This window comes from Rhyacophila brunnea, unplaced genomic scaffold, assembly GCF_057557595.1.
Source record: "Rhyacophila brunnea isolate RB1 unplaced genomic scaffold, BYU_Rbru_1.0 scaffold_5, whole genome shotgun sequence".
Classification (NCBI taxonomy): Eukaryota; Metazoa; Arthropoda; class Insecta; order Trichoptera; family Rhyacophilidae; genus Rhyacophila; species Rhyacophila brunnea.
In genome coordinates this window covers 10,223,775-10,251,046 of record NW_028233170.1, presented here as the reverse complement: position 1 = coordinate 10,251,046, position 27,272 = coordinate 10,223,775, and the positions used below count along the sequence as shown (strand labels likewise).

Below are 27,272 nucleotides of genomic sequence, written 5' to 3'. Positions count from 1 at the left end.
TTTCAAGTTATACACATTTATATTTTTTTAAAAATCGAATTCACATTTTATTACATTTTTTTACAATTGCCAGTATATCTTTAAGTGTTTTCAGATACATATTTATTAATTACTACAGTTGAAATTGTAAATTACCAAAAAAAATCTCAAATTGCAAGCTTCGTATTTTTCCGTTAGGTGCCTCTTTTCGCCTCTGATAGTATAAGCATCCCCCTTAAGGTGAATTATACGCCTACCAGAGACACCTAGCGGAATAATGTGAAGTTTGAAATTTGAGACAATTTATTGATATTTTTGATTAAAAGTGAACGACAAATTTGCTATTATAAAAAAGTGAGAACCCGTTAAAGGATTCCAACTTATTATTATATAATATTATTTGTGCTTATCGTTAAATTTTATCTACAGCAAAAATATTTTTGAATAATAAAATTCATGGTTTTAACGAAATTTATATTTTTATTTAAAATAACATAGATTTTTATAATGTACAATAATGTACATTTCAATCTTTTCAAGAGATTCAGTGTATACCTTGGTGATACTTAATTCATAACAATTTATAAAATTTATTTATCACTTGGTATTCATCATATTAAAATATATTATTAATACGACACTTATTTCGCCCACACCTTATTACTTCAATACTTATATTTTTTTCATTGGCTTTTCGACGCAATATGGGGCCACCTCACAAAAGAGGTTTAACATATATTTTTTTTTACGAGAACTGGATGTTAGCCATTTGATCGATTTATTAAGTCATGCAAATGTACATCACGTATTCACAGCAAAAACTGTATCGTATTGATAATTGACCAAATACCATAATAATATTAATTAAATTGATAATATTGATTTGAAAATAATCTAAATGTATAAAAGCTTTTTAATGTTGTTTATGAAGTTCATCTGATATATGCCTAAATAAAATTTGTTCTCGGAAGAGGAGCAACATAAATTTGTTAAATAAAATATAAAAACCTCTTGGATAGGTGAATAAATTCTCACCAACCCGAGGTAAATTTAGACGTTACAAAAAAAAACTAAAACTCTGACGCCGAGCGATTTTGTGTCTTACGGCTTCTGTGACTTACAATGGAAAGGTAGGTAACGTAACATAGAGACCAACCGATATTGATCGAATTCCGTCGCAGTGAGCGAGACAGAACCACTGCAGAGAGAACAGCCCGCGACTCTTGCAATGAGTCGGAAAGAGACATCCGAACGCAATTCATTAGGTTATATTATTTATATTTGCGAAAAAAACAGTGCTAATAATTATTACAGGAGTACTTTTGATTGTTTGTTATCTGTGTGAGTGTATTGTCTGAGATGTTTTTGATGTGTGCGTGTTTAATGGATGTTCAAACGTGCGGTGGTGTTTTCTAAGTGTTGGTTGGTGAAGTAATGTAGGCGTCTGCTACGTTGTCGTAGAAGGGCGCTACGATCGGCGTAGATGCTGGCCTACAGCGACGCCTCGTCTACACACGGCGCCTGGTCGAACGCTGTGCGTCGCGTCTCGCAAATTTCTCTCGCGCTCATCTCGGACAGATACCTCGCAGATGAGCCTCCATACCTCGTACCGCAGTAACAGTGGCCGTGTATAATTGATAATCAAAGGTGCGAGGGATCGTGCGGGAAAGGGTGGTTTACCCTGTTCAGGGGTGTCTGGGGACAGAAGGTATCCGCGCCCTCCGAGGCGCCCGTAGTGCCATGTAGAACCGTGCGAAGGATGCTGGACAAGCCCAAAGTGGTACGTTAATTTTTTAACATTCACACACCCTAACATAACTCTCAACGTACACATATTAAACCATTACCCACCACACATAACAAACACGAAAAAATAATTATCATATGTTTATTCAAACTTATGTATACATAATAATATTAGGAACGTAAGTACCTACTTCAATAAATTGGTCAATCACTTTTTCTATATATACACACACACACCCTTAAAACAAAAGTTTAAAATGTCAAAGCTTCCAAACAAAACAGTGTAATATATAATAATTATCTATTGTTATAATGTGTTTACTCAGACTTGTGCATAATAATATAGGGTGGGTTAGTTAGTACTTTTTTAGATATGGGATACGTCAGGTGACATCATAAAACGCAAGTGGGTCAAGGGTTTTCCTAGTCTCCGGGTCCTACCTCTATTATTAAGGCAATTTAGGTGAATATTTTTGACGTCATAAATCATAATAATATATATATGTTAAATGATTTATGTTATAATATTATGTCGCGATATTATAATTTTAAGTGTCAAATGAGTTCATAAAACTATCTATTTATAAATTTAAAAAATTAGACGTTCATTCTCTAAAATTACTAATACTATTTTACGGCTAAGCGAGTATACGATCAAAATAATTGCAAATCCAAAAGGGTCTAAGTGATGTTTTGCCGATTAATTTATTCATGATAAATTTTAATAATTAGATGTTCATTCTTTAAAATTACTTATAATATTTTACGGTTAAAAAAGTCTACGATCAAAATAATTGCAAATCCTAAAGGGCCTAAGTGATTCGAATTTAGCCAGTTAGAGTTTTTCAACGATTAATTTACACATTTTTTGATAGAATATTAGTTATATAGAATAATATTAAAATTTATTTTGCTCTCCTGTGAAGTTGCAAATTGGGTATTATTATATACAATTATATACAATTTGATATATTATACGTTGTGTTTTAAAGCAATCGAGTATGGATAAAGGATATATCACATAATAATATTATAAGTAAGTTTTACCTATTAGATATTTTTTATATAAAGTATATTTTAGCAATGCATTCAATTATTATTATAATGTTATAAATATGTAATATACTATATTCGATGAAAGATTCGAGATAATTACAGTAAGACACCGTATCTTAATGCAGACATAAAGCCGTTTTTCCTTTTATAGTTTATTATTTACCACTGGCAATTGTCCAAAAGATTTCTTTGTACTCTAGGTAGAAATGGGGTTAGTCGAATAATATGACAAAAAACACGACATTTTTCTAGGAGCTCTATAAAAATAAATTAAATACAAAAACTCTTATATCAGTTTTTTACGCCAATACTGTTTATAAATACGAACTGTTTAATACAATTAATATTAAATTTATTGTATGACAGTTTGCCGAAATTTACATGTCTAATATGTTAAGAAAATTAAAATTAAGCAACTATATAGTTTGATGCAGATGAAAAGAAAAATTCTATTTGGTATAGTAATTATTGTAAGTAAATGAATTTATAATTTCATTATTTTGTGCGCGACAAGGAAAAGGGAGATTAGTATAAAAATTAAAAAAAATGCTAAATTAGCCATAATACATACCTATTATATATTTGCGTAATGGAATAAAGAGACGAGTCTATTTAGCGCCGAAAAGCGATCGGTGAATTTCGCACAGAAACATAAACAGGCAAAATATCGTTTGAAAACGAGGTAACTTTTTACATGCCATTTGAACTGACTGTATGAAGAATTGTCAATTATGAAACAAATAACACCATGACGTGTAGCATGTACGATGCTCGGAATTGGCATAGGTACATTTCATGGCAAACTGTTTCGTAGTATTCAAAGTTATATAAAACTCAGGCTTTCTTGAAAAGTTAGTGGTTATAGACATATCTCCTCTTTCTTTTCGCATACAGTATTAATCTATAATCGTACAATAAAACATACCTAACGAGTTATCTTCATTAAATATATGGGGGCCATGTAAAGGTTTTTAGAGGTATCCGACATTTTGTAAATATGTCATTATGATTAAATTACACTGAACAACAATAACTTCATGTCTAATATAGATCTTGAAAAGGCATTTTTATATGTCGTGTTGTTGCTGCGAAAAGCTAGTAAGTCGATAATTTAGGTATTTAGAGTTAATTGTGTGTCTGTATATATTTATGTAAGTTTGCTAGATCATCCGATATATTATAGAACATGCACATAAAGCTCAAACATATTATCATTCTTCCTGATTTAAGAGGGCATGTCAAACTTTAAAATTGCAATTACTCTGTTACATGATTTCGAGACTTACCAACTTTTGGCAGTAATAATATTGATTTCAGTTGATTTGACTATACATACTAACAGGTGTAGATTCTGTGTATTTTTTTTTTAAATTTCACTTGTAACCAATTAATGTATGCAAAGAATGAGGCTTCGTTCAATAATCAACGTAAACACGAGGTAATATTACCATTTTTATTGTTTATACAAATAATATTTAAATTTTATAGCACGCTATGATGTTCGTTATGTTCAGTAGCACTAAATTATCAAATTCAAATCGTCGTCCTCTCTTGTGGACCTCATAAATCTAAAACAACTTTGTTTGTAAAAGCCGTCCAGTTTTCGTTTTAAAAAGAAGTTCAAAATTTAAAAAATGAAAACAAAGAATAAACTTTCTACACACAATGACAACGTGTGGTATTTAGGACATTAGTCACTTTTATTGTTTCGCACGAGGTCGCTTCATTGACCAATTATTCATCTTACCAAACTAAATAATAATTACATTCTTCAATATTAAAATAACTGTATTTGAGCACACAGTGTGTCAAAATGAAAATAATTCTGACAGCTAAGTGAAACAAAAGAACATCAAATTAAAATCGAATCCAAAATATGCAAACTTTATCTTGATATATTGTAAAAATTCAATCAATTCAAAAAAACAAATTCAATTGCAAAAATTTCAACGCACCAAATAGTCATTTGGTTTAAGTTCGTCACTGTTCTGGCAGAAGACACTAAGTCGAAAAAATCACATATTGAGTTAGTTATACCAAAATTTTCCTTATTTCAAACTTTACCGTCTGGAAACCTTCTTAATAAATAAACAGTCTTTATTTTAAAGCCATCCTTTTTACGATTACTTAATAAACTCACATGATAGACCATTTCCAACATTTTAACAACTTCAAAGTCAAATTACTCAAATCTAGTATTCTCCAGTTAGTGTGTTCTGCCAGAACAGAGACGAGTTCTTCTGTTAACTTTATTTTATATCCCTTAAAATGCAAATCTTTATGAATAATATTATATCATGTAGGGCCGTAAGAAAGTTCAAGTTCTTGAGAACGATGTGTAATTGATTGTTCATCCACACTTTCATTCACAACATCGATATTTACAGCAGTACGTTTACGTTTTTGACGGGTTGGATTGTTCCACAATACTTGGATCACAAAAATTACTATTTGACTCGAATTTTCCAAAATAATTATTACGAACAGTAAGCTTTGTAGGTCGATTATTTTGACCATAAATGTCACGTAATTCGCGAAACGTAGTTCGAATAGATTCATTACTGTTGTAGTCGATTTCAATAATTTGTAAAACTGTGTATATTTTTATGATGATTTGCCAAACAATACAGAACACAAATGTCAATTTTAGTGGGCATCAGAAAAAATGGTTGCTATGACGTTTTAAAAATCTAAGTATAGTACTAATTTGATAATCCTATACATCCACACGATGATGAAGAATGTGGCATTATCTATTTTTTTATAGATAATATAATATTATAGATACTTAATTCATTTTCGCTATTTTTTGTCTCATTTGTAAAATTTAGATTTTGTTATATTGGAGGTTTTAACAGTTCAATGATAATATATTATATATATTTTTTAAATTTTATTTATTAAGGAAACAAACAGTTACATATTGATTACAAAAATTTAAAATATAACAATGAAAAGTTATTGCAACCAGCAAAGTTTCTTGATTTATCTATCTATATGTCTGTAACGTATGAGAGAAATCGTATGTAGACATATATGAGAGAGCGAGTCAGGGAAAAGACGTATTCAAAGGGGTAAGGTGAAAGAAATCATATACGTAAACGCAAATTCTAAATTTGAAAAATAAACTGACACGCAAACAAAGGAATCGTTTATTTTAATCGGGTCGTGTAAAAATAATATGATACTCTCGTAATAGTATTAAGTAAATTGCAATACGACAGGTATTTTTTTCCCAGGATAAATATAAATACTAACAATCGAATGTTGTTGAGAAAAGCAGTACGTCTTGTTGATCAACATAAATAATTATTGACGTAACAAAGAAAACTAAAATCTATATTGTATTACTAGATGTTACTAGCTGGTGTAAAATTCTATCAACAATACAATAAACTTAGATTGTAAATGGGTAGTAATTTCGTATAGAGTCTTCCTTTTCAAAGGAGCGGCGCGGAATCAATTTCGTCTGGAATACCACCCCCGGTTTGCCACCCTAGACACCTACGTCAGACACCCTCCCCAGGATCAACAGGGCGGCAGGGTGCGTCGAAGGGCGTCAAAACAGGACCGAGGTTGTGTTTGTTCGTACGTTGTAATGTCAATGGTGGCAACGAGGCGTCGTAAACACACATCATTAAATTCGTTATATTATTCATTATGCAATTATTATCAATACAAATAATACGGCATTGTATGAGATCACAATGAAACTGAGGTATCTATCTCAAATATTGATGCTTTATGTTTATATTGTTTATACTATGTAAATAATTTTATTCTAAATTTGTATATTATGTTCTAATAAACTATTTCTTTTATTCAACGAATAATTCACATGATTTGAGAATGTAACATTCTATATTAAATTATAATGATATATATAATCAAATTCTTAGCAAGTCCAAGTACATTATAACTTAAATCCATTAGGATTAAAATTCAAATTACATTAAGTACCTTCGGTCGATAGTATTAATATTAAAATTTTGGAGTGATCTAGGCGTCAGTTAGTAATTAGGGCAACTTAGGTACATTAATACTTACTTACATTAATTTAAAACACAAAACCGACAGTCAATATTAACGCAATTTGATATGCATTTCATGTAAGAGTACATATACCTAATCAAGTAGGATGGCTGTAGCGCAATTGTTTAAAGCACATTGGCGCGAATCCAGTGATTACAGGTTCAAGTCCGGTCGGGTGTCGTATTTTTATATTAAAAACTAGATTTTTTTCTAATATGTGGTGTTTTCAAATTATGTATGTTTGTATATATTCATCATCGCCGGGGTCAATCCACTGCTGCATGAAGGCTTCCTCTAGCTCCCTTTATTCATTTCGGTCCCTAGTTATTCGCTGCCTTTGTGAGATCGTCTATCTAGCGGGTTTTAGGTCGTCATTTATTTGTCAGCGGTTGTCCACTTGCCGAGCGACATTTCAGCGAAGTGCTATTTCATCCACCAACCTCTATCACATCGCGTACTCTTGTCTGCTTCCTTATCCATTGGAAGGGGATGAAGAGTCTTGGTCGCTCAGAAAATTACTGAATTTCAAGGTGGTCACTATCCTCAGCCATGAGGGAACGGCCAAGAAGAAGAAAACATATATATAATATAAATTTACGAACCAAACGTAATCCATTGGAGAACATATTATGTGTAACGAGTGGGGTTTGAATTTGCATTTATCGCATTCAGAGCAGTACTGCAACCTGTGTAATACTAATCACGTTGAAATATCCTAACAACTATGCATTTGAAATGTATGAGAACGACCATTTTTAAAATTTTTGAATTAAGGTATACCTATAAATAGACGGCTTCAGTATCTTTTCAAGTTTAATTTTAACGTAATTGTAATAATTCTTAATGTATGTTTATGTTTAATTTGAATCATTTTCGCTTGTGATTAGGATTTAAATACGTAACCTCAAAATACAAATGATAAAGTACCCGGGTGATCAGCTTTGGTAGTTAGTTTAGTTGATAATCTCCAAAAAGGTTGCCCAATATGCGATCTCTTGCAAGAGAACAAAATGCAAATCACGTATTTGACATCAAATAATAATTTAACATATTATACAATTAATGTAACGAACTCAGATGTTTGTGAAATGAATATTTCATAATGCCGATTGCAAATATCTAGTAAGTAATTGCCCTAAAAACCCGTGTAGGTTCTTTAAAAAAAAGTCAGCATAATGATGACAAGAAAGAATATTAAACGTTTTGTATATATGATTAAATGACCATCGATAGTCAACTATTTTTGAGAAATCGAGTAACGTTAGGTATGGCGTGTAGGTGCACAGAAAAAAACTTGTCAACCTAATAAAACTTGTAATAATTATTTATCATACCATATAATATTAATGAATTTTACAGCTGTGTTGCAGATTTTTTGTCACTTTTGTGTGGATAATTTTGGATGAAAAATAAATGGAAACAATTTCATCCGAGTTGTAATGCGCGAGTCTACTGGTGATGTCCATTATTTATGATTTTGTCAACTGGAACTAGGACATTATTTTAGACCTTTGATAATATTCGTATTCTTGGTCGTACTTTCATGGCTTAGCACAGCCATAAATAAAACCTTCTAGGAATGTCGCTCCGGTGTTGCATATGAAGACCATGCACATCTACTTAGCGACAGTCGCGCGTAGCCTCTCGAAACGTATATACATTTGGATGAGGCGACCGGCAAGCCGGTATAGGAATGACCAATTCGTAGGTGTGTAATGCGTCCTGGCGTTTTCGATTTGCAGCCCGAAACGCATGCGATTTGTTGATAGCAGCACTAGATATTTTTTTCAAACGAAAAAGTCGCATTCGACCAATCTGCGTAGCTCCATTTGGCAATGTGTGTTTTGTGAATAACGATGACGTCACATCGATAAATTCGACACGTTGCAAACGAGCCAGCTTAGGGTGCCGTCAAACGAAAAAGTTTGAAAACCACTATAAGTACTAATTATTTTTAATTGTAGAAAAAATTCACTGATTATGATGAAATTAAACATGTTGAAACAGTGAAACTATTTCAGTGGTAATGGAAATTACAAAAGTTTGTTGACACATTACTTGAGAAGGGTTAGAATTTTGCATCAGAGTCGTATCGCATGTGGTTCGTGTGCCAAAGGTGGACCACAGCCGCTTTATATCCTTTTTTATGGTGGTCATTAAGTGCGGGAAAACAGGAGGCAATCATTTTCGTCGTTTGTTTTGTATTGCGTCATTTTTAGGACGCTTACGCTTATGTTTCTAGTTTAAAGGCTAGCCTTTTATGGTTTTTACGACTCTAAATTATGCCACATATCTTTTTTACGGTTAATAATAATTATTTTGTGCCGGGCTATTTTGTTTCCATTTGAAGTTGTGTAAGTTTGTGTGTATATCACGAAAGTAATAATGAATAATATTTATTTTGTACCTCAGATCTGTTGTCTCAAATCTAATTTTGCCGAAAATTAGATAGGTAAATAAATGTTGTGTAGTATCTCAATTATCTTATGGTTCATGGCCAATTTATGGTTTGAGTATATTTATACTGCTCTACTAAGTAAAAAGAGTGTTTTTGTTTTAGTGAAATTTTTGTGTGAGATTTAAACTACCCTTTCTCTTATATTATGTAAAATTTTTGAATTGTTTTGACACAATCTCTAAAATAACACTTGTCTATTTAGAGATTAGGTCAAAACAATCCAATAATTTTACATAATATGAGAGAAAAGATAGTTAAAATCTCAACAACAACTCAGACTCAGACAAAAAAAAACTCAGACAACAATTTCACTGAAACCAAAAGCACTGTCTTTTTATTGAGCATACATAATTTGAAAACACTTATGAGAAATATAATTAATCAATAGAAAAAAATCTTTTTTGAAAAAAATACGACACCGATACAATTCGCGTCCACGCGTATTGACCACAATGCTATAGGCATATTATCTAATTGCGACGATATTTAACTAATGGTTCTTATAATAGGTACTCTCTGAAGCGCTTTCTAAAAATAAAATACTTAACATTGTAGTATAACAGAAACCCAAAATTCCATTTTTGTTACTTTATATTTTTAAATGTTTATCACCCTTGAAGTAAAATAGCATCTTTTTACTATCAGAGACAATTTGTGATGTGTGTTTATCTCACTTAGCTGGTCAGTGCACCACGTCGGGTCCCCCATAAGTCCTAGTCCGTAGGCTAGGCTGTAAGCTTTCCACCCCCTTGTGGGGACGATGCTCTGGAGACAACAATTTATGATAATAAAAGGCAAGTTATCATGATTATTCATCTACTAACCCGAACTAATAGCAGTTTTTATGGAACCATTTTTGTGCTGGGACAAATCTGTGATATTCAAGTAAAACTACGCACTAAATCAAAAATATTCTCAGCGGAGCGCTTATTAAAATTATATTTAAAATTTACCTATTTTAGTAAACGATTCATAAATGAAATTCATGCATACCTAAATAAAACGGTTATATGTAAGTTATACGTATGCAGGTCATCATGGGACAGTTATTCGTGCGCCGCAGTACGTGAAACATGAGTTCGCAAACATTTTATTAAATGACGCGTTCTTCGTTGAACATTTCACCGTGGAATACATTTGTACGTATTTTACAAAATGCGGAGATAGTTTGCAAATGGTACTTTTCCAATTAGATTAACCCTAACCTAACCTAACCTAACCTAACCTGACCTAACCTAACCTAGTAAAGACATCTCATGAAATTCTCCACATGTTGTAGCATACGTATAAATATACTCCACTGTGAAATGTTCAACGAAGAACTCGTCATTTGATTAAATGTTACACGAACTCATGTTTCACGTACTGCGGCGCACGAATAAGTGTTCTGCGGTGAACTGTTTACGTACAAATTTCCGGATACGAAATAAAACGGTATTAATTTTTATTAGGTGTTCAGTAATTTTGAATGAGAATGCTCAATCTAAAAAAATATACTCTCATTAATGATTCTTTTAAGAATATTCGTAATATTATTATATCGAATAATACTTGAACTAGCAATCATTGCAATTCGGGAGGTTTGTTGTACTAATTAAGTTCTAGATTAAATCCCTAATCTCGATCTAGATTTATTAACACTAGGCAATTGAGGTGATATTTAAAATTTAATTAATATTGACGACCATATTATTTTGCTATATTATACTTACGTACGCTATTTTAGATATTTCTTTAACATCTTAAAAATGTGGATATAGTTTTGAAGATTGCAAACCTTCGTAGAGGAGGTGGCAAATAATGGAGAAGACGTTTTAGCCAGTTTGACAGCTGAGTCGATATTGACGCGTCGACTCTAAGGAATAAATAGTATGTGTGGGAGATGGGGAAAACAATTTTCTTGGGTTTTCCGAGTTCCAAATTATGTTGAAATCTCAACGATTTTCTGTACAAGTTAAGACATCATATAATATAATATATAATAGTTAACATATCATATAATATATTATAGCTAATTAGTGATTGATTACTAGTGTTAGTAAGGTTTTCCAATAGGTGGAAAATTATTTACAATATGCCGTCGACGTATATACAGGCAACTTTTGGCAATTGTTATGTTTTTATTTGATTAATTATTTGTAATTAAATAAAACACATTTTTTTAGTACTTATTCCACTTTTTAATTATTTTTTTTTGTACTGGTTTCGTCCTCTTCAAAATATTTTAATATGAAGCCATTGATTAAGGCTAACTTCAGTTGAGGCATGCTCTAAAACGATCGTGACTACGCGACGCGAAGATTGTGCAAATGACGCGTACAGAACAAAACATAATTTGTCATAAAAAGTCAACATGGGTCCATTTAATGTTATGTTTATTGTTCTATTCTTCTTCTTATTGTGCCATCCCCTAGCGGAGGTCGGCCACCATCAAGGCGATCTTATCTTTGTCATCTGCTACCCGGAACACTTCAGTGGAGCTGGACTCGTACCAATCACGGAAGTTCTTAAGCCACGAAATGCGGCGCCGTCCTCTGCTACGCTTCCCATTGATTTTTTCTTTGAATGACAAGTTGGCGAATGCCGTATTTTTGTCCTCTCATAATGTGGCCGAGGTACTGTAGTTTCCTGGTTTTGATACTACGTAGAATTTCTCGGTTCTTCCCCATTCGATTGAGAACTTCAACATTTGTCACCCAGTCAGTCCAAGGAATTCATTCTATTACTAATAATAATAATATATTCATTGACAATATTTTCTTTTTCAAGTAAATGGCTAACGTTTTTTGGTCATCTTTACACGATTTAAGAATTAATTCCCCCGTCAACATCACAAAACAAATTGACGTGTTCACAGCTCGACTTTCACTCTCCGACTGCCAGCCAATCCGAAATTTCGTCGCACCTATAGTTGAAAATTATTTGCCGTTTCACTGAAGTACCGTCTTGTTACATAAACAGTTAAATATTATTACGATAAAATATACGACTATCGCTTTTATTTCTTCAATATTTTGACAAAAAACGTTTCGCATAGCCTTTGAGAAACACGTGAACGGTAATTAGACAAAATATTCATCATATATTAACTGAAATATACATAATATTTACCTTCCAAAAGATTCATACATATTTTTAATTTGGTACCTTTGCGAAAACTATCTCAAGACCTTGTGATGATTTTACGCATTTCACTGAAGTTTTCGTTTTACGCAAAGGAGATTGATTGTAAGTAATGTTATGACGAAGTTATTATTACGTTAAAAGAACTTATCACGGGTAATTTTTCGTGATAAAACGATCGTGATTATTGAATTCAAACGACTTACGACTAGATTGTAAAAACCCATTTACACGCCATGCGACAAAAAGTTTATTTTTGCTAGCGTGCTATGAAAATGCGCAATGTCCCTTTATAACTGTTTCAAAAAATAGATTTATTAATCAGTGTTCATGTTCAAAGACACTTCATATTAACAATATAAACATATTTAGAAGGAAAATGTGAGTAGGTGTGTATTAAAATAGATACTCTCTCTGTTTTATCAATTATGCTTTAACTTTCCCAGACTAGGTGTTGGTTTTAGATGCAATCTCGCTACAGGTGTCAATCATTATTTTCATCAACCAATACTTAATATCTTTTTGATTGTTCCCTCATGGCTGAGTCATTTTCTGAGCGACCATGGCATTCCACTCTCTTTCGATCATCTGCTGCTCTCAAGGCAGAGTGAAGGCTGTCCCCAGTAAACTCCTTCACATATTTTCTCCAGCACGCCGACGCTATTCCTCTGCTTCACTTTCCCTGGAGGCTACCCAAAACCATCAGTTATACATATTCTACACCGAATAATATGTCCAAAAAACTGTAGAATATTAATAATACTTAATATAGTTACCTACTTTTTTTTTGCAGTATTGCAACACTATTTTCGCTGTGTATTCAACGCACACTATAAGCACGCGTTTTACGTGCGCTATAACGCACATTATGTTGTTTGGTTATCGCATGTGCATCATTTGTATACGCGATGAAGATCTAATAGTTCGTAATACACCGCCAGTAGATACTCACAACCGCAGAACTAGTGCCGCCGCCAAGATATAAAAAAAATATAAATTATTTAAAATTAAATTTCAATATTGTGTGCTAACCTTCTTAAATATTTTAAATAAGAAATACTATCATACAAAGGCATTAATTAAGTGTTAAAAGCTGATGATTTTAAGTTATTACTCTACTAACAGCTGCAACGGATTAAATCTTAAAGTAGACTAATTATCGTAAGGATGTAAATTTCTATCGTTACGCAATTCGAAAAACCAACAAAAGTACTTGTTTTATATATTTTTGTATGTTTTGCGGGCGGTTTTGTCTAGGCGGATTTGTCTATTGGTAATGTCTAAGCGGTAATGTCTGGGCGGCAATGTCCGGGCGGTTTTGTCGGGGTTCCCGAAATTACGTTGTATACCGACTGATTGTCAATGGTTGAGTAGTTATAGTGCATATATCTGAAACGATGGAGCTGGTTCGAACACCGTGTCTGCAAAACATACAAAATCTATACCCATTTGCGATTACTGCTTGCAGTTCTATAAAGTAATTTTTCTCCTTTACAACATCTTAGAAAGAGGTAACGAAGCGTGGAAGTGAATAAAGACACCTTTTAATAACGTCGATGGTGTGATAAATAATTGATTATATCTTGATATTAATACTATCGACCGATGGTACTTGATGGAATTTAAATTTAAATTCTAATGGATTGAAGTTTTATACTATTCCATTAGAGCGCGATGCTCAATTCGTACTTACGGAAAAATTGGTAAGTAACCGAAAACCATCTGGTAACTATAGACTATAGAGTTTAGGAATCCTTAGCCATAAACTACTTTTGTTATGAACACGCCCCCTTCCGTATTACCACTGACAGCTGCTGTCAAAATAAAATCACGTGCCTTTAAAACAGTACATTCGCACAAACTCATTAAAAATATCTTAATATGGATATTAATAACTTGTCCGTTGAATTTGTGCATTGTAACAGCACGTGTCCGTGGAATATTCATTGCGACAGTATAATTATTGCAAAAAAGAAATGAAGATTGATTTATGTCAAGATCGATAAGTTTTTCGTTAAATACAGGTGTCACCATATTAAAAAAATATCTTATGGGGCCTGTGAAATCACGTAGAAATCACGTATAATGACTGATAACGGATACATAAAAGTATTATATTTAAATATAAGTTGTGTATTTATTAATATTGCATTTATAAAGTGCATATTGTCATCGTTCAACAATTACAAAATAATTTAATTAAATTATGGAAAAGCAAATTTTTATATATGGTATTACTTTCAATAGAAAAACAGAACGAAGCTATTTCAGATCCTGGTGGACCATAGGCAACTCGATCATAACTATGAAAGGCTTTCTGCATAGTGTTTTCGGCTAAAGAAATTTTAGTTATGACAGACGATTGAACATCGCGCTCTTAGATTATATCTTGAATTAACCATATATTATGTACTATCAAATGGTAATGATACTGAATTTACAATCCGGTGTTAATATTGACAGTTTCGCGACAGCTACTAAATCAAATTTAAAAAATTAGGCACTTAAAAATGTGGGCGGTTATATAAACAAATTAAATATATCCTTACTTTTTGTTAATAAAATATTGAAAAATTATTGATAAAAATAAAATATATAGGTGCATCAGTGGCGTGCGGTCCAAAGATGCTGTGGATGCGTAGCATGCCCAGAAATACTCAATAAAATAGTAAGTATGCAACACTATTTTGTATTTCCTGAACGATTTGATGGTACATTTATCATTAGGTATCGTAAATTATGATTGTGTTAAGTTGGTTAATTTTGTGTGACAATCGTTAATTTTGACTTTCTGTCTACCAAATGAACTGACTATATTTGTTATTTAATAAATGAGATCCATAAAGTTCAGGAGTGTGGATAGTTTGTAGTAAATAATTAGTAGGTATATGTATTTTCCCAACGAGAAAACCTCACCGCACGCCACTGATTTAATACTAAATTATATAGGTATATATTCAGTAAGTATTCGTCTAAGGCCATTGTAATAAAATATATATCAAACATTGGTATATGATACTTATTTTACGATAAAAAATATAATTAGATAAGGTTAGGTTAGGTGTGATTAAAATGTACAATTATTGATGATTCGGTATTTATTGATACATAATATGTAAAAAGTATCTGTACATATGGCTACTAAAGATAATTATATTATTAACAAATCATAAACAATTTATAAAACATATTTCTGTGTGGAAAATTGTTACATGTTTATAATATAACGTTTCAAAATATTTAAATTTGATTGGGGGTATATTCACCAACATGACATTGATTTATATGAACTGTGAAAATTTCTATGGACATGATGAAAACCGTTAGATCAAAGAATATCAAATGTCTCTAAGTAATAATGTTGTATGACCAACTCTATAGTAGAAATAATACTACGTTAGTTTTCTTTCTTTCAAGACAACAATGCACAACATAAATTGTGTTTGTTATTGAATAGCGACATCTTTTCCTTTGTTTGCCACAAAACATCTCGCGTGTAACAAAATATCCTTGTCTGAAAACAAGGGCGGAAAAGTCAAGGTGATCATTCCGGTGAGGTTATCGGTAATCAGGGCCGTCGCGAGGGATATAACCGCCTGAGAGCGAATCAAAACATCGCTAAAGTATAATTAGTTTATTAATAGAACAAAACTACCTTAGAACTGGATTTCCATGGTTAAATAGTGATAAATTGACGCTAAAACTCTACAAAAAAGCCTACTGATTAAGTTAGCCCCATGTGACTTTGCTTTGCAAGTGTTAGATATTACAATAGTATACATGTGAAGAAACCTTCTATTGTAATATCTACTATAATTTTAGATTAGGCAATTAGTTAATTACATACATGATTATAATTATAGCGAAAATAAGTCTTGAATGTTTAAATTCATAGGATTGGACAGTGTATAAATAAATTTGACTTCAATTTCACCTTTTTGTGTTTCATATATTGCTGTATTAAAGCGATCATTTGGCAATGGCGGACCTCGTTGTCCAGTCCAGGGCCCACATACCCAACGTAGGTCAAAATGGAGATTTTATGGTATTTTCAAAGCATTAGCCTGAACATTCCTTAAACGTTGTAGATAATCTATTTATATCATTTTGAAGACTTATTATCCTTTATATATATTTTAAACATTTGATGACTGCATAAAGTATTTTTATTATATAAAATAGTATTCTTTTAAACCTCCCGATCTAATGTTTTAGAATTTAGTCATATTTCAGTACATCCATGTGCAGTGGTGTTAAGATTTTTTAGATTTATTAATTTTTAAACGCATTTATAAAACCATTAGTAAAATTGTTATACGTTGATAAAGAATTGTTTATAAACTTATAGTTGATTTTGAGTTTTTTACTTTTCCACTTAAGTTACCAAATACTTCAAAATTTTCACACTTCAAATTATTTACTTACCTACTTCTTTATACTATTGAAGTATCTTTTGACGTATAAATTTGGTATACAAACGGTAATTAACTAACTAGATTGTTTGTCATTTGTGCATATCCCATTGGTTAGTGTGTACATGAAAATGCCGAAACTCAAAACAGGGAACACAAACATGACTCACACATTTTGAATTGAAATTTTGTTTATATTTAGACTACCGTCATATCATAACAATATCACCTTTTACGGATAATCACTTATGACAACCGCCGGTGTTGCAAAGAGACAAACTCATGAGGCAACCTGCGGCCGCCCCCTCGGTTAGACGCCCGTGAGAGCCGCACATATTATACATAACAATGCGGCGCTCCTGTCGCTAATACGTTTGATGAAATATATATAATCCAGTCGACATTACGGTTGATATGCGAATAATAACGACAGGCATATGCAAAAAAAACCATCATTACCTCAGTTATATTTTTTCACGAGAAAAATGAATTTTATATAGGTACGAGCTTTTCATTGTAGGAAAATGGGGTGAAACATAATGGAATGTGGGTGACTTCTTTTGTTGTTGTGTGGGTATTTTGACCTTGGAAATATAAGTAATAATATCAGAGGGAATTTTAATATCGTTAGTTTTGTCATCATTTATCTTAATCAATCAGTAATTTGACCGGTTGGTTTACGTAGGATTATTTCAACATAGTACTTATATTATTATATAATATATTTCGGCAATTTTTATACAACATGCAATGGTGGTTATTTAATTAAAATGATTAATTATAATTCTAGTTGTATTCATGATCAAAAACAACGTTGAAAGATATATCATTATTATTATTATTGCATTTCATTTTGAATAATGCATGATAACATTAGTGTATTAATGGGGATACTCAATGGGTACCAAGACATGCAATCGTATAATATATTGCGTGGTTTACTGAAAATGCATTAAAAAGAGTTTAATTTAATCGATGCAAGTCAATAATAATACCGCACGGAAGCTAGATTCGATATAATAAAATAATACTTTAAAATTATCATATATTTTTTTTATTTTATAGAGAAATCGATTTTTGAAAAAATACATAAATACTATAAATTATTTAAAAAAATCTCTCTGATTCTTTCGAGAAAACTTGTTAAAATACATTAATAATAAAATATTATTTATTTGTTTACAAACGGCGCATGCACCTTCGAATATTATTTAAAAATAGAATGAAAGCCTTCGATGAACGAAACTTTTTTTAAATTGTAAGATGTCTTTGAATAACAATTATTGTTTTTCTTTTGAATGTTTTTATATACGTATTGATTATTTTTTTATTGTTAAAATATGTAGGAAAGGGTAATGCTACTAGAGGTATGTAGTCGAAGAATACGAAATATGCAGTTCAATACATTTTACTGATAATTAATCTTGTTTACTATCTCAAATGATCATACATAATAATATATTTAAATCTATATTTATAAAACAAAGTGGGGTTAGTTACACCATTTATAACTCAAGAACGGCTGGACCGATTTTTATAATCTTTGATTTGTTGGATTTGTCTCCACCCCGAATAGCAGAATAACTATTAAAACATTGGATAAATTACGGAAAAAATAAATTATGAAGAAAATTCATTTTCTCATACATTTTGACATTTTGAACAATGAACGAAAATAAAAGAAAATCACAAAAAATTTAAATCCGTATACAACGCCATCTCTGATACATGACAGAAACAATAAACAAGAAACAAACAAACAAAAGAAAGAATGATAGTCGAAATTTACTGTCAATGGTGTAGTGTGCCCAATATTTCGTGCTTCATGTCAACAGCTCAGTTTGCTTGAAAATGATACTCATTGGGATATGACAATCGCTGAAGCAATTGTTTTTACATCTCCAAATCAGATACGCACATTATTTGCTATCATTATTTCGACATGCTTCCTATCGAATCCACGTGAACTGTGGAACAAGTACAAGGATGACATGTCAGAAGACATTTTACATCGAATTTGTGTCAGTTTAGGGAATCCCGATCTCAAGGTGAATGAGGAGATACATAACCAGGCTTTGCTTTTAAAGATCGAATACATGTGTTACCTCATGTGCGGCAGTTTGTTAGTCAAGTTAGGAATGCCAACGCCACATCGTGGAATGAACGACGCTTTCAATCGAGAATTGGAACGTGAACGTGAATATGATCGAGATGCATTGAACCAATCAGTTCGAACGAATGTACCACTGTTGAACCCCCGACAGAAAAAAGTGTACGATACGTTAATGAAGGCAATTAATGATGGAAATGGTGGCTTATTTTTCCTCGACGCGCCCGGTGGAATTGGGAAGACATTCCTCATGTCATTGATTTTGGCTACTGTTTGTGCGAGATCCGAAAATGCTGTAGCAGTTGCTTCTTTTGGGATGGTGGCCACGTTGCTAGAAGGATGCCAAACGTCTCATTCAAAGTTGAAATTGCCCTTAAACCTGCAAACGACTGAAAAACCGACATGCAACATTGCAAAACACTTAGTAATGGTTAAAGCTTTGTTAACAAGTAAAATCATCACCTGGGATGAATGCACAATGGCGCACAAACGCGCATTGAAAGCACTCAATCAAACTATGAAAGATCTGCGTAATGACTCAAGAAGTTTTGGAAGCGTAATGATTCTACTATCTGGCGATTTCCGCCAAACACTACCAGTCATTCCAAGATCGGCCGCTGCCGATGAAATAAATGCTTGCCTCAAATCATCGACTCTGTGGCGCTATGTGAAGAACTTCAGCTGACGACAAACATGCGAGTTGCATTGCTACACGATCCATCTGCTGAGAATTTCTCCAAGCAATTGCTGACTATCGGTAACGGCCGATGAATCGAACGGATTGATTTGTTTCTGCTGAATTTTGTTGCAAATCGTTGGTCCATCACACAATGGTACACATTCCTTCAAATCTATCGACTGTGTAACAAACGAAGACGAAGCAACCAACTATCCAACTGAATTTTTAAACTCATTGGATCTGCCTGGCTTGCCACCGCACAATTTACAACTGAAGGTTGGCTCGGTAGTTATTATGCTTTGAAATCTGAACCAACCAAAACTATGTAACGGAACATGGGCAATTTGATTCACGCGCCGATAATCAAAGGAATGTTAAAAGGTGAGGAAGTTCTCATTCCGAGAATTTCGATGATCCCAACCGATATGCCATTCAAGTTTAAACGAATTCAATTTCCAATTCATCTTGCATTCGGCATGACGATCAACAAATTACAAGGCCAATCCTTGAGTGTTTGTAGCCTGAATCTATAAAATGAATTTTTCTCTTACGGTCAATTGTACGTAAAATGTTCATGTGTCGGCAAACCATCTGCTTTGTTCGTTTTCGCACCTGACAACAAACCGAAAAATGTCGTATATCACAAGGTGTTTCAATGAAGGGAATCGACCTAAGTGCAACCCATCCATTTTGTTTTCGCTGAATTTTTGCAATTTCGTCTTAACTAAGGACGAACTCATCAACAAAGTGTTACCGAACATCATTGCTAACCACAAAAATCACAATTGGTTGAGTGAACGAGCATTCTTGCGGCAAAGAACAAATATGTGGATCACTTAAACTTCACAATTCAAAATCAAATCGTTGGTCCACTGCATTCCTTCAAATCTATCGACTGTGTAACAAACGAAGACGAAGCAACCAACTATCCAACTGAATTTTTAAACTCATTGGATCTGCCTGGCTTGCCACCGCACAATTTACAACTGAAGGTTATATGTAGCATGGTCATGTGTCGGCAAACCATCTGCTTTATTCGTTTTCGTACCTGACAACAAAACGAAAATGTCGTATATCACAAGGTGCTTCAATGACGGGGATCGACCCGAGTGCAACCCATCCAGCAAATAGTTTAACGGAAAGTAGTGCAACAATGCTACGCGAATCATTTCGATTCGCTTCAATAAAGCAAATGCCTTGCTGCCACGTGAATTACATTCTTTCTTTTTCTTTTGACCATTTCCGATCCTAATAGGATCATATGGGCCTCCACAGAGTGGAGGTTTGTATTAACAGATTTTATTTTTACGAGAAATGGATGTCAGCCACTTGCTCAACGTATTAGGACCATACTCTGACTCATGCACAAATTGAAAAACAATATGTGAACTTGCCAGACCCAGGATTCGAACCTGGAACCCTCGACACTATAGACCGGCGCTTAATCCATGCGGTCATCGTGGGTGTACAGTTCAATGTAATTAATACACATTTATTGAACTTATTCATGTTGAGTATTCATTTTAACATAAAAAACTGAATTTAATTCAGCTAATAAGTTAACACAAGATTATTGATTCTGAGGCGGTACGAAGTTCGCCGGGTCAGCTAGTAAAATATATAATAAATATAAATTTTCTTATTTCGAAGATGAACTGTTTTGACGAGCATATTATGTTGACAGATTTCATTTTCTAAAACACGTTATTTTATTGTTATATTGATTATTAAAATGTGTTAGGAATAATTAATAGTTATAATTAATAAATAAATTATTCAAAGACATCACTCGTGCATCTGATTAAAATACGTGTAACATAGATTTTCAGTCTTTTGTATTATCCATTTAATTAAAAATAGTTCAATTAACAGTGAAATCGAGTTATATAAGTTGTCATCCCCAAAGCGAATATTTTTAAAAACTTATCATAGGTAATTTGTATTTTCTTTAAATTACATTAAAAGAAAGCCTCGATTTACTATGAAATTTAAATGTGTTTAAAATCATTTGCATGGACATAGATATAAGCTGCACTATCCAAGCTAGGGTTATCCGTATTTTTGAGTCCCTCTTCAAATTTCAAAATTACCAGGAAGAAAATAAAAATGCCAGTGTTTGTTCACGGTATTGGATATTATTTATTACTACAAATATTTAACAAAACCGATTTCGCTCCAGCATTTTCAGTGATTATTTCAGAAGAAATTACATGTAATCTCGCCTGTCTCACTTTTTTGGTATATGATATGGTTGAAGAAGGTTTTGATTCCATTTCAGTATTAAGAGTAAACCCCGGGACCCGGGATTTGAATCCGAAACCCTTCGATATACCAAGCGGAGACGTTACCATTCCACCATCGCGGGCGATATAAAGGGTGCAAAAATGTTGAATATATTAATGGCTCGTAAAAATATTTGATAGGTACTTTAAATATGATGCTATATTTTACAACGTTTTTATTAGCTTGTATTCTTTTTTGTCCGGTGGTTGTTTGTCCAGTACAAATCTTACAATGGATTTATAACTAACTTCCCGACTAGCTAGACTTTTAGAATATATCAGAACACGATGCCAATGCATTCTTTTAATACTTTTAGCCATCTTTAAGCAGAATTGAATTCATTTTCAGTTAATTCTGTTTAGTATGGAAAGTTATTTCAGAAAAATCCGTAAAAAGTAAAAGATTATTATTGGTTGCTAAGGGGGTGGACATAGCAACAAAATTATTATTATATACGTGCGTTACTATGGAAATCAAAATGAAATGTCAAAATGACATTTCAGTATTCTATACTTGTTTGTTTGTTTTTTATTTACTTCATATCAAGTACAAGTTTGAGCATATTGAGAACAATAATTCAACAGACAGTTTAAAAAAGTTGTATATAAAAAATATTTTCAATTTAGCTAATACTTTATGTAGTAGTATGTGAATGTTATCGATTAACAGCTTTATTATTATTATTATTGTCTTCTCAATTTTATATTTATTCATATATACCTGCGTATGAAGGTTAACGTATAGAGATTGAGTGTATTTTGATGATTGTAAAATTGAATTTTCACCGAAATGAGGTGGAAACGATTTTTGATTAGCTTCAAGGGCGGATTCGCGATGTCACGAGCAAATAAAAAACATATGATTATACTAAAAATAGGAAACTTATATTCTCACCGATCTTGCTGAAATAATAACAGAGTTGTGAGATAAGGGAGATATATTATTATCTAAGGGTAGATTTTACGACCCATATATCTTTACCGGTAGGCTCAAAATTGGCTCATTACTTGTTACTTATCTGGTTTTTATTGGGGCCGATATTTATGCGGTGTTATTTATATATTATTAGTTTTATTTATAGTTTCTTGAAAAAATTTAGTGCCTTTTGTACTCATATTTTGGGCGTCATTTGAAAACAAGCCAGAACCGGCATTTCATGGTCAAGTAAGCGGAGTTATTTCTAACGTATTAAATTTCTTTTATTTTGTGTACAAACCAGCTCTAAGAATATGTCACAAATAATTACTTACCACCTTTCTGAGAAGATTGCACCATAGGCATCACGAGTATGAGAAGACGTTTTACACATCGTTTTTCGTTCGTTTACCTGCGACACTGAATAACTATATAATAAATAATATCTTTGATAATTAATAAATAAAATAAAACAGCCTTTTTATTTCTTACAAACAAAAGTAAATGACAGTTAATTGACTATATATAACCTATGAATATATCTATTACGTATATATAAATCTATCTATGATTGTATTATCTACTTATTTTCTAGTTTATATAACATTAATTATTATTATTTTTTATATTTTTGTGTAATACATATATATATATATATATATATATTAAGATTTTTTATTTTGTATATAATACTATTAGATAATGTTTATAAATTAAACAGTGATATGTAATTAGTTTGTTTGGTTTGTAAGAACCCCTCTTCGGGTGAAGGCCTCCACCAAATCTTTGATATTACAATAAATACCGTTGTTAGTAACAACGTGTTGATAATTGGGTTTACATGTACATTGTACATTTCTCCGAATCACAGTTCATCGTGAGCTATTGTATGGGATAGAGATGGTCGTATATAATTGAGATCAATAAATGACGCGTTGTTTGTATAATGTAGAATGTAGATCATTGCTGAGAGTAATGTTCCAATTTTATTAAATTCAATAAGATCATTAATTTGATATTGATTGGTATCAAATATCTGATAATACTGCTGATTATTATAGGTACGATATGTTACCTACGAGCGTATACTTGCTAACCTGAATTATTTAGAATTTTATATAAATATAATATACGAAATGATTGTATGTATAATTTACTTACCTACATGTTTTCTTCTGTCTTTCCCGTCGCAATATTATTACTCTATCGAGTGCAGAAAACTTATCATTGGTTACGTTTTTGTATTGTTTATCTTTGGCAGGGATAACAATATGAACAAAAACGAAATCATTAATAAATATTTGTGATGCAATTAGTTGTCACCGATTTTACTATGATTTCGATTTTTATTATATTAGAAGAGTCGATATTTTTTAAGAATCTGTGTCATCCATGCAAATGTAGGTAATTATAAGTTTAGAGTAACCCGTATCATAATCTTTTTATTTTTGTCCACAGCTCCAAATAGAGAATGAGAAAAGTGGCGGAGGGCTGGGATCGCTGGCGGGGTCCCGGCTGAGCGTGGATCTGGCGTCTGTCTGCGCCCCTGCCTCCGCCTCCGCCCCCGCCCCACCACCCCCCAGACGGATGAACGCCAACGCCAACTCCAGCATCAACAACAACAACAATAACAACAACATACTGTTGTGCGACGGGGACAGGGTGCCGCCCCCAGTCATCCCCAGGACCTCACTTCCGAACGACAGCAAGAATTCTGGTGCGCAGGAGCAGAATAGGAACAATACTGAAACATCCCCAGCGAGAGTACCTTTGACACCATCAGGTGAGATCTTTTCTCATAACTGTCAGTGTTAACTTTTAGAGCGAGGTAGACAATTTTGACAGTTTAGACGGCTAACTTATTGTAACAATTATAACACCTGAATACATAAATATGATAAACTACCCTCGATAGTCATCGATAGCCACCAATAGCAGTATTGTGTATAGAATAGATGCGCTGGATCTAAATAAAGAAAGGTTCAACATTACTGCGCTACACTGAAGTGGCAGCATCGCCTCGCCTGAAATAAGCACAACAATATTGTGTCGATTTGCTCAGCTGCGCGTTTTTTTTTGACAATGAACCGACCGATTCTACAAAAAATTAAAAGGGGGCCTCCGAAAATACGAAGAGTTAAAACTGGTCACAAAGTTAATAATTATAATAGATTTTTTTATCGTAGGGGACCTCAAAATCAGTGATCTAAGATGTCTGCCTAATTAATTGACCTGCGCTACGAGGGTGGGTCAATAATTCCTTAGAAAAAAGCATTAAAACAGGTTTTATTTTTGTATTTTTTTTTTATTTCTCAACATAATTTCCTTGGAGCTCAATACACTTGGTTAGACGTTTCTCAATTTTTTTTAAACCGTCAGAAAAATAAGTTTTCGGAAGGTCCTCAAAATAAGCATTTGTCCGATCGATGACTTCTTCATTTGAAAAAAAACGTTGTCCACTTAGCCATTTTTTTAAGTTTGGGAAAAGGAAAAAGTCACTGGGGGCTAAATCTGGCGAATACGGTGGGTGGTCGACCAATTCGAACTTTAATTCTTCAATTTTAGCCATTGATCGTAAACATGTGTGAACACGGGCATTGTCCTGATGAAAGAGGATTTTTTTCCTGTTTAAATGAGGCCGTTTTTCTTCAATTTTGTTTTTTAGCTGGTCCAATAAAGATGCATAATAATCCCCTGTTATTGTTTTTCCTTTTTCCAAATAGTCAACGAAAATAATTTCACGTGCATCCCAAAATACAGTAGCCATAACCTTACCAGCTGATTTTACGGTTTTCGCCTTCTTTGGACATGGTTTGCCTTCGCAATCCACTGCTTTGACTGTTCTTTCGTCTCGGGAGTATAGTGGTGTATCCATGTTTCATATACAGTCACAAAGCGACGAAAAAATTCATCCGGATTGCGTTGCATGAGCGACAACAGGGCTTTAGAGGCCACCACCCTATTGCGTTTATTGTCGACTGTGAGCAAACGCGGCACCCATCTTGCAGAAACTTTTTTCATGCCCAATTTGTCATGTAAAATAGAAATGACGCTACCTTTTGAGATCCCTGTAACCTCAATTATCTCACTCAACTTTAATCTTCGGTCACTTAACACCATATCGTGGATTTTATTGATCATTTCTGGTGTAGTCACCTCTACAGGACGTCCTGAGCGTGGTTCATCCTTTGTTGATGTACGACCACGTTTAAATTCATTTAACCAGTTATAAATAGTTGCAAGTGAAGGAGCAGATATGCCGTGAACTAAATCCAACTCATTTTTTATTTCCTTTGCTGTTAACCCTTTTATATTAAAATGTTTAATAACAACTCTAAACTCAATTTTCTCCATTTTCCATTTTTCCATTTTCCACAAGCAATTTTTTTTTTTAAATGTACGAGAAACACACAACAACCCGACCAATCTGATTGAAACTTCGCAGCATACTGAATCGGTAGTGCCGCTGCATGAAAACAAACCGCTTGCAGTACTAGTCGCGCCACCTGTCGGCTTTTCTAAGGACTTATTGACCCACCCTCGTACAATCTTCATAATATTATATAGCATTATATTTTCCAATTATTTCCAGGATTGCCTGATTGACCCATAAATACGGCGAAGAAATATTATACTCTTAAAAACGTTTAAGGTTCGTTTTTCATTAATCATTAGTACAATGTTCCGACAGATAATTTAATTAATATTGTGAATAAGTTTTAGTTTAAATTGATTCATTATCTTTATTACTTTGACGTGACGAATATTGATTTACAGCGTTTTAAACTAAACTTTGCCGCTTCTGTTGACGTTCGCGAATTATTTTGTCTAGTAAAATATTATCTGGCGTGCAAAACAGGTAATAGATTATGGTTTGCGATAGTGTAATAATGTCAGGAAATCATGAAACAGAATAGATTGTAATAAACATTAATATTTTATGTCGAACCGTAGCAAAATAAGCTTTTTTCAATTAGTATACATCGAATACTAACTGGGTAAAGAAGATTGTCTAGTTTCACGGTACGAGGTGTTACTTAGCGGTGGAGAAATATAATAGTATTATTGTATTTCGAAATGATATTGGTATATGATTACATCGTTAGGACTAGAGTTGGTTAGGAAGTATTTCCCGAGATAATCTCAATCTCAAGATACGGGATTTCCCGAAATGATGAAATTTTGAATTCTCGAGATTCGGGATTTATAAAAAAGAATTTTCGAGATATCGGGAAATTAAAAAAAAATCTGTAAAAATTCCTAAAATCAGTGTAAAAACATTTTTTATTTATGTAAGAAAACAAACAAATAGAAGTAGGAAAACAATTTCTTTTCAAAAAACACAGATTCAATCGCGTACGATTTTAAGACACAAAATTTCCTGATGTTGAAAAATCGCGCTTATTTTCAGTCGACGTTGGCTTAATTGTGTTAAATGCCCCGATAAGTCTTTGAACGTTTTGTGTTTTCTATCCACTT

General features: G+C 32.8%; 1 protein-coding gene across 1 annotated transcript in view; it reads left to right on the top strand.

Annotated features, from left to right (window-relative positions):
• Positions 1–1,608: 1,608 nt before the first annotated feature.
• Positions 1,609–27,272, top strand: part of Dyrk2 (Dual-specificity tyrosine phosphorylation-regulated kinase 2) — a 173,848-nt gene continuing 148,184 nt past the window's right edge. Inside the window, exons 1-2 of the mRNA XM_085955643.1 lie at positions 1,609–1,759; positions 24,252–24,576. Of these exons, the coding sequence (XP_085811769.1) occupies positions 1,739–1,759; positions 24,252–24,576 (346 nt within the window). The 5' untranslated portion in view covers positions 1,609–1,738. The remainder of the gene's footprint in view (positions 1,760–24,251; positions 24,577–27,272) is intronic.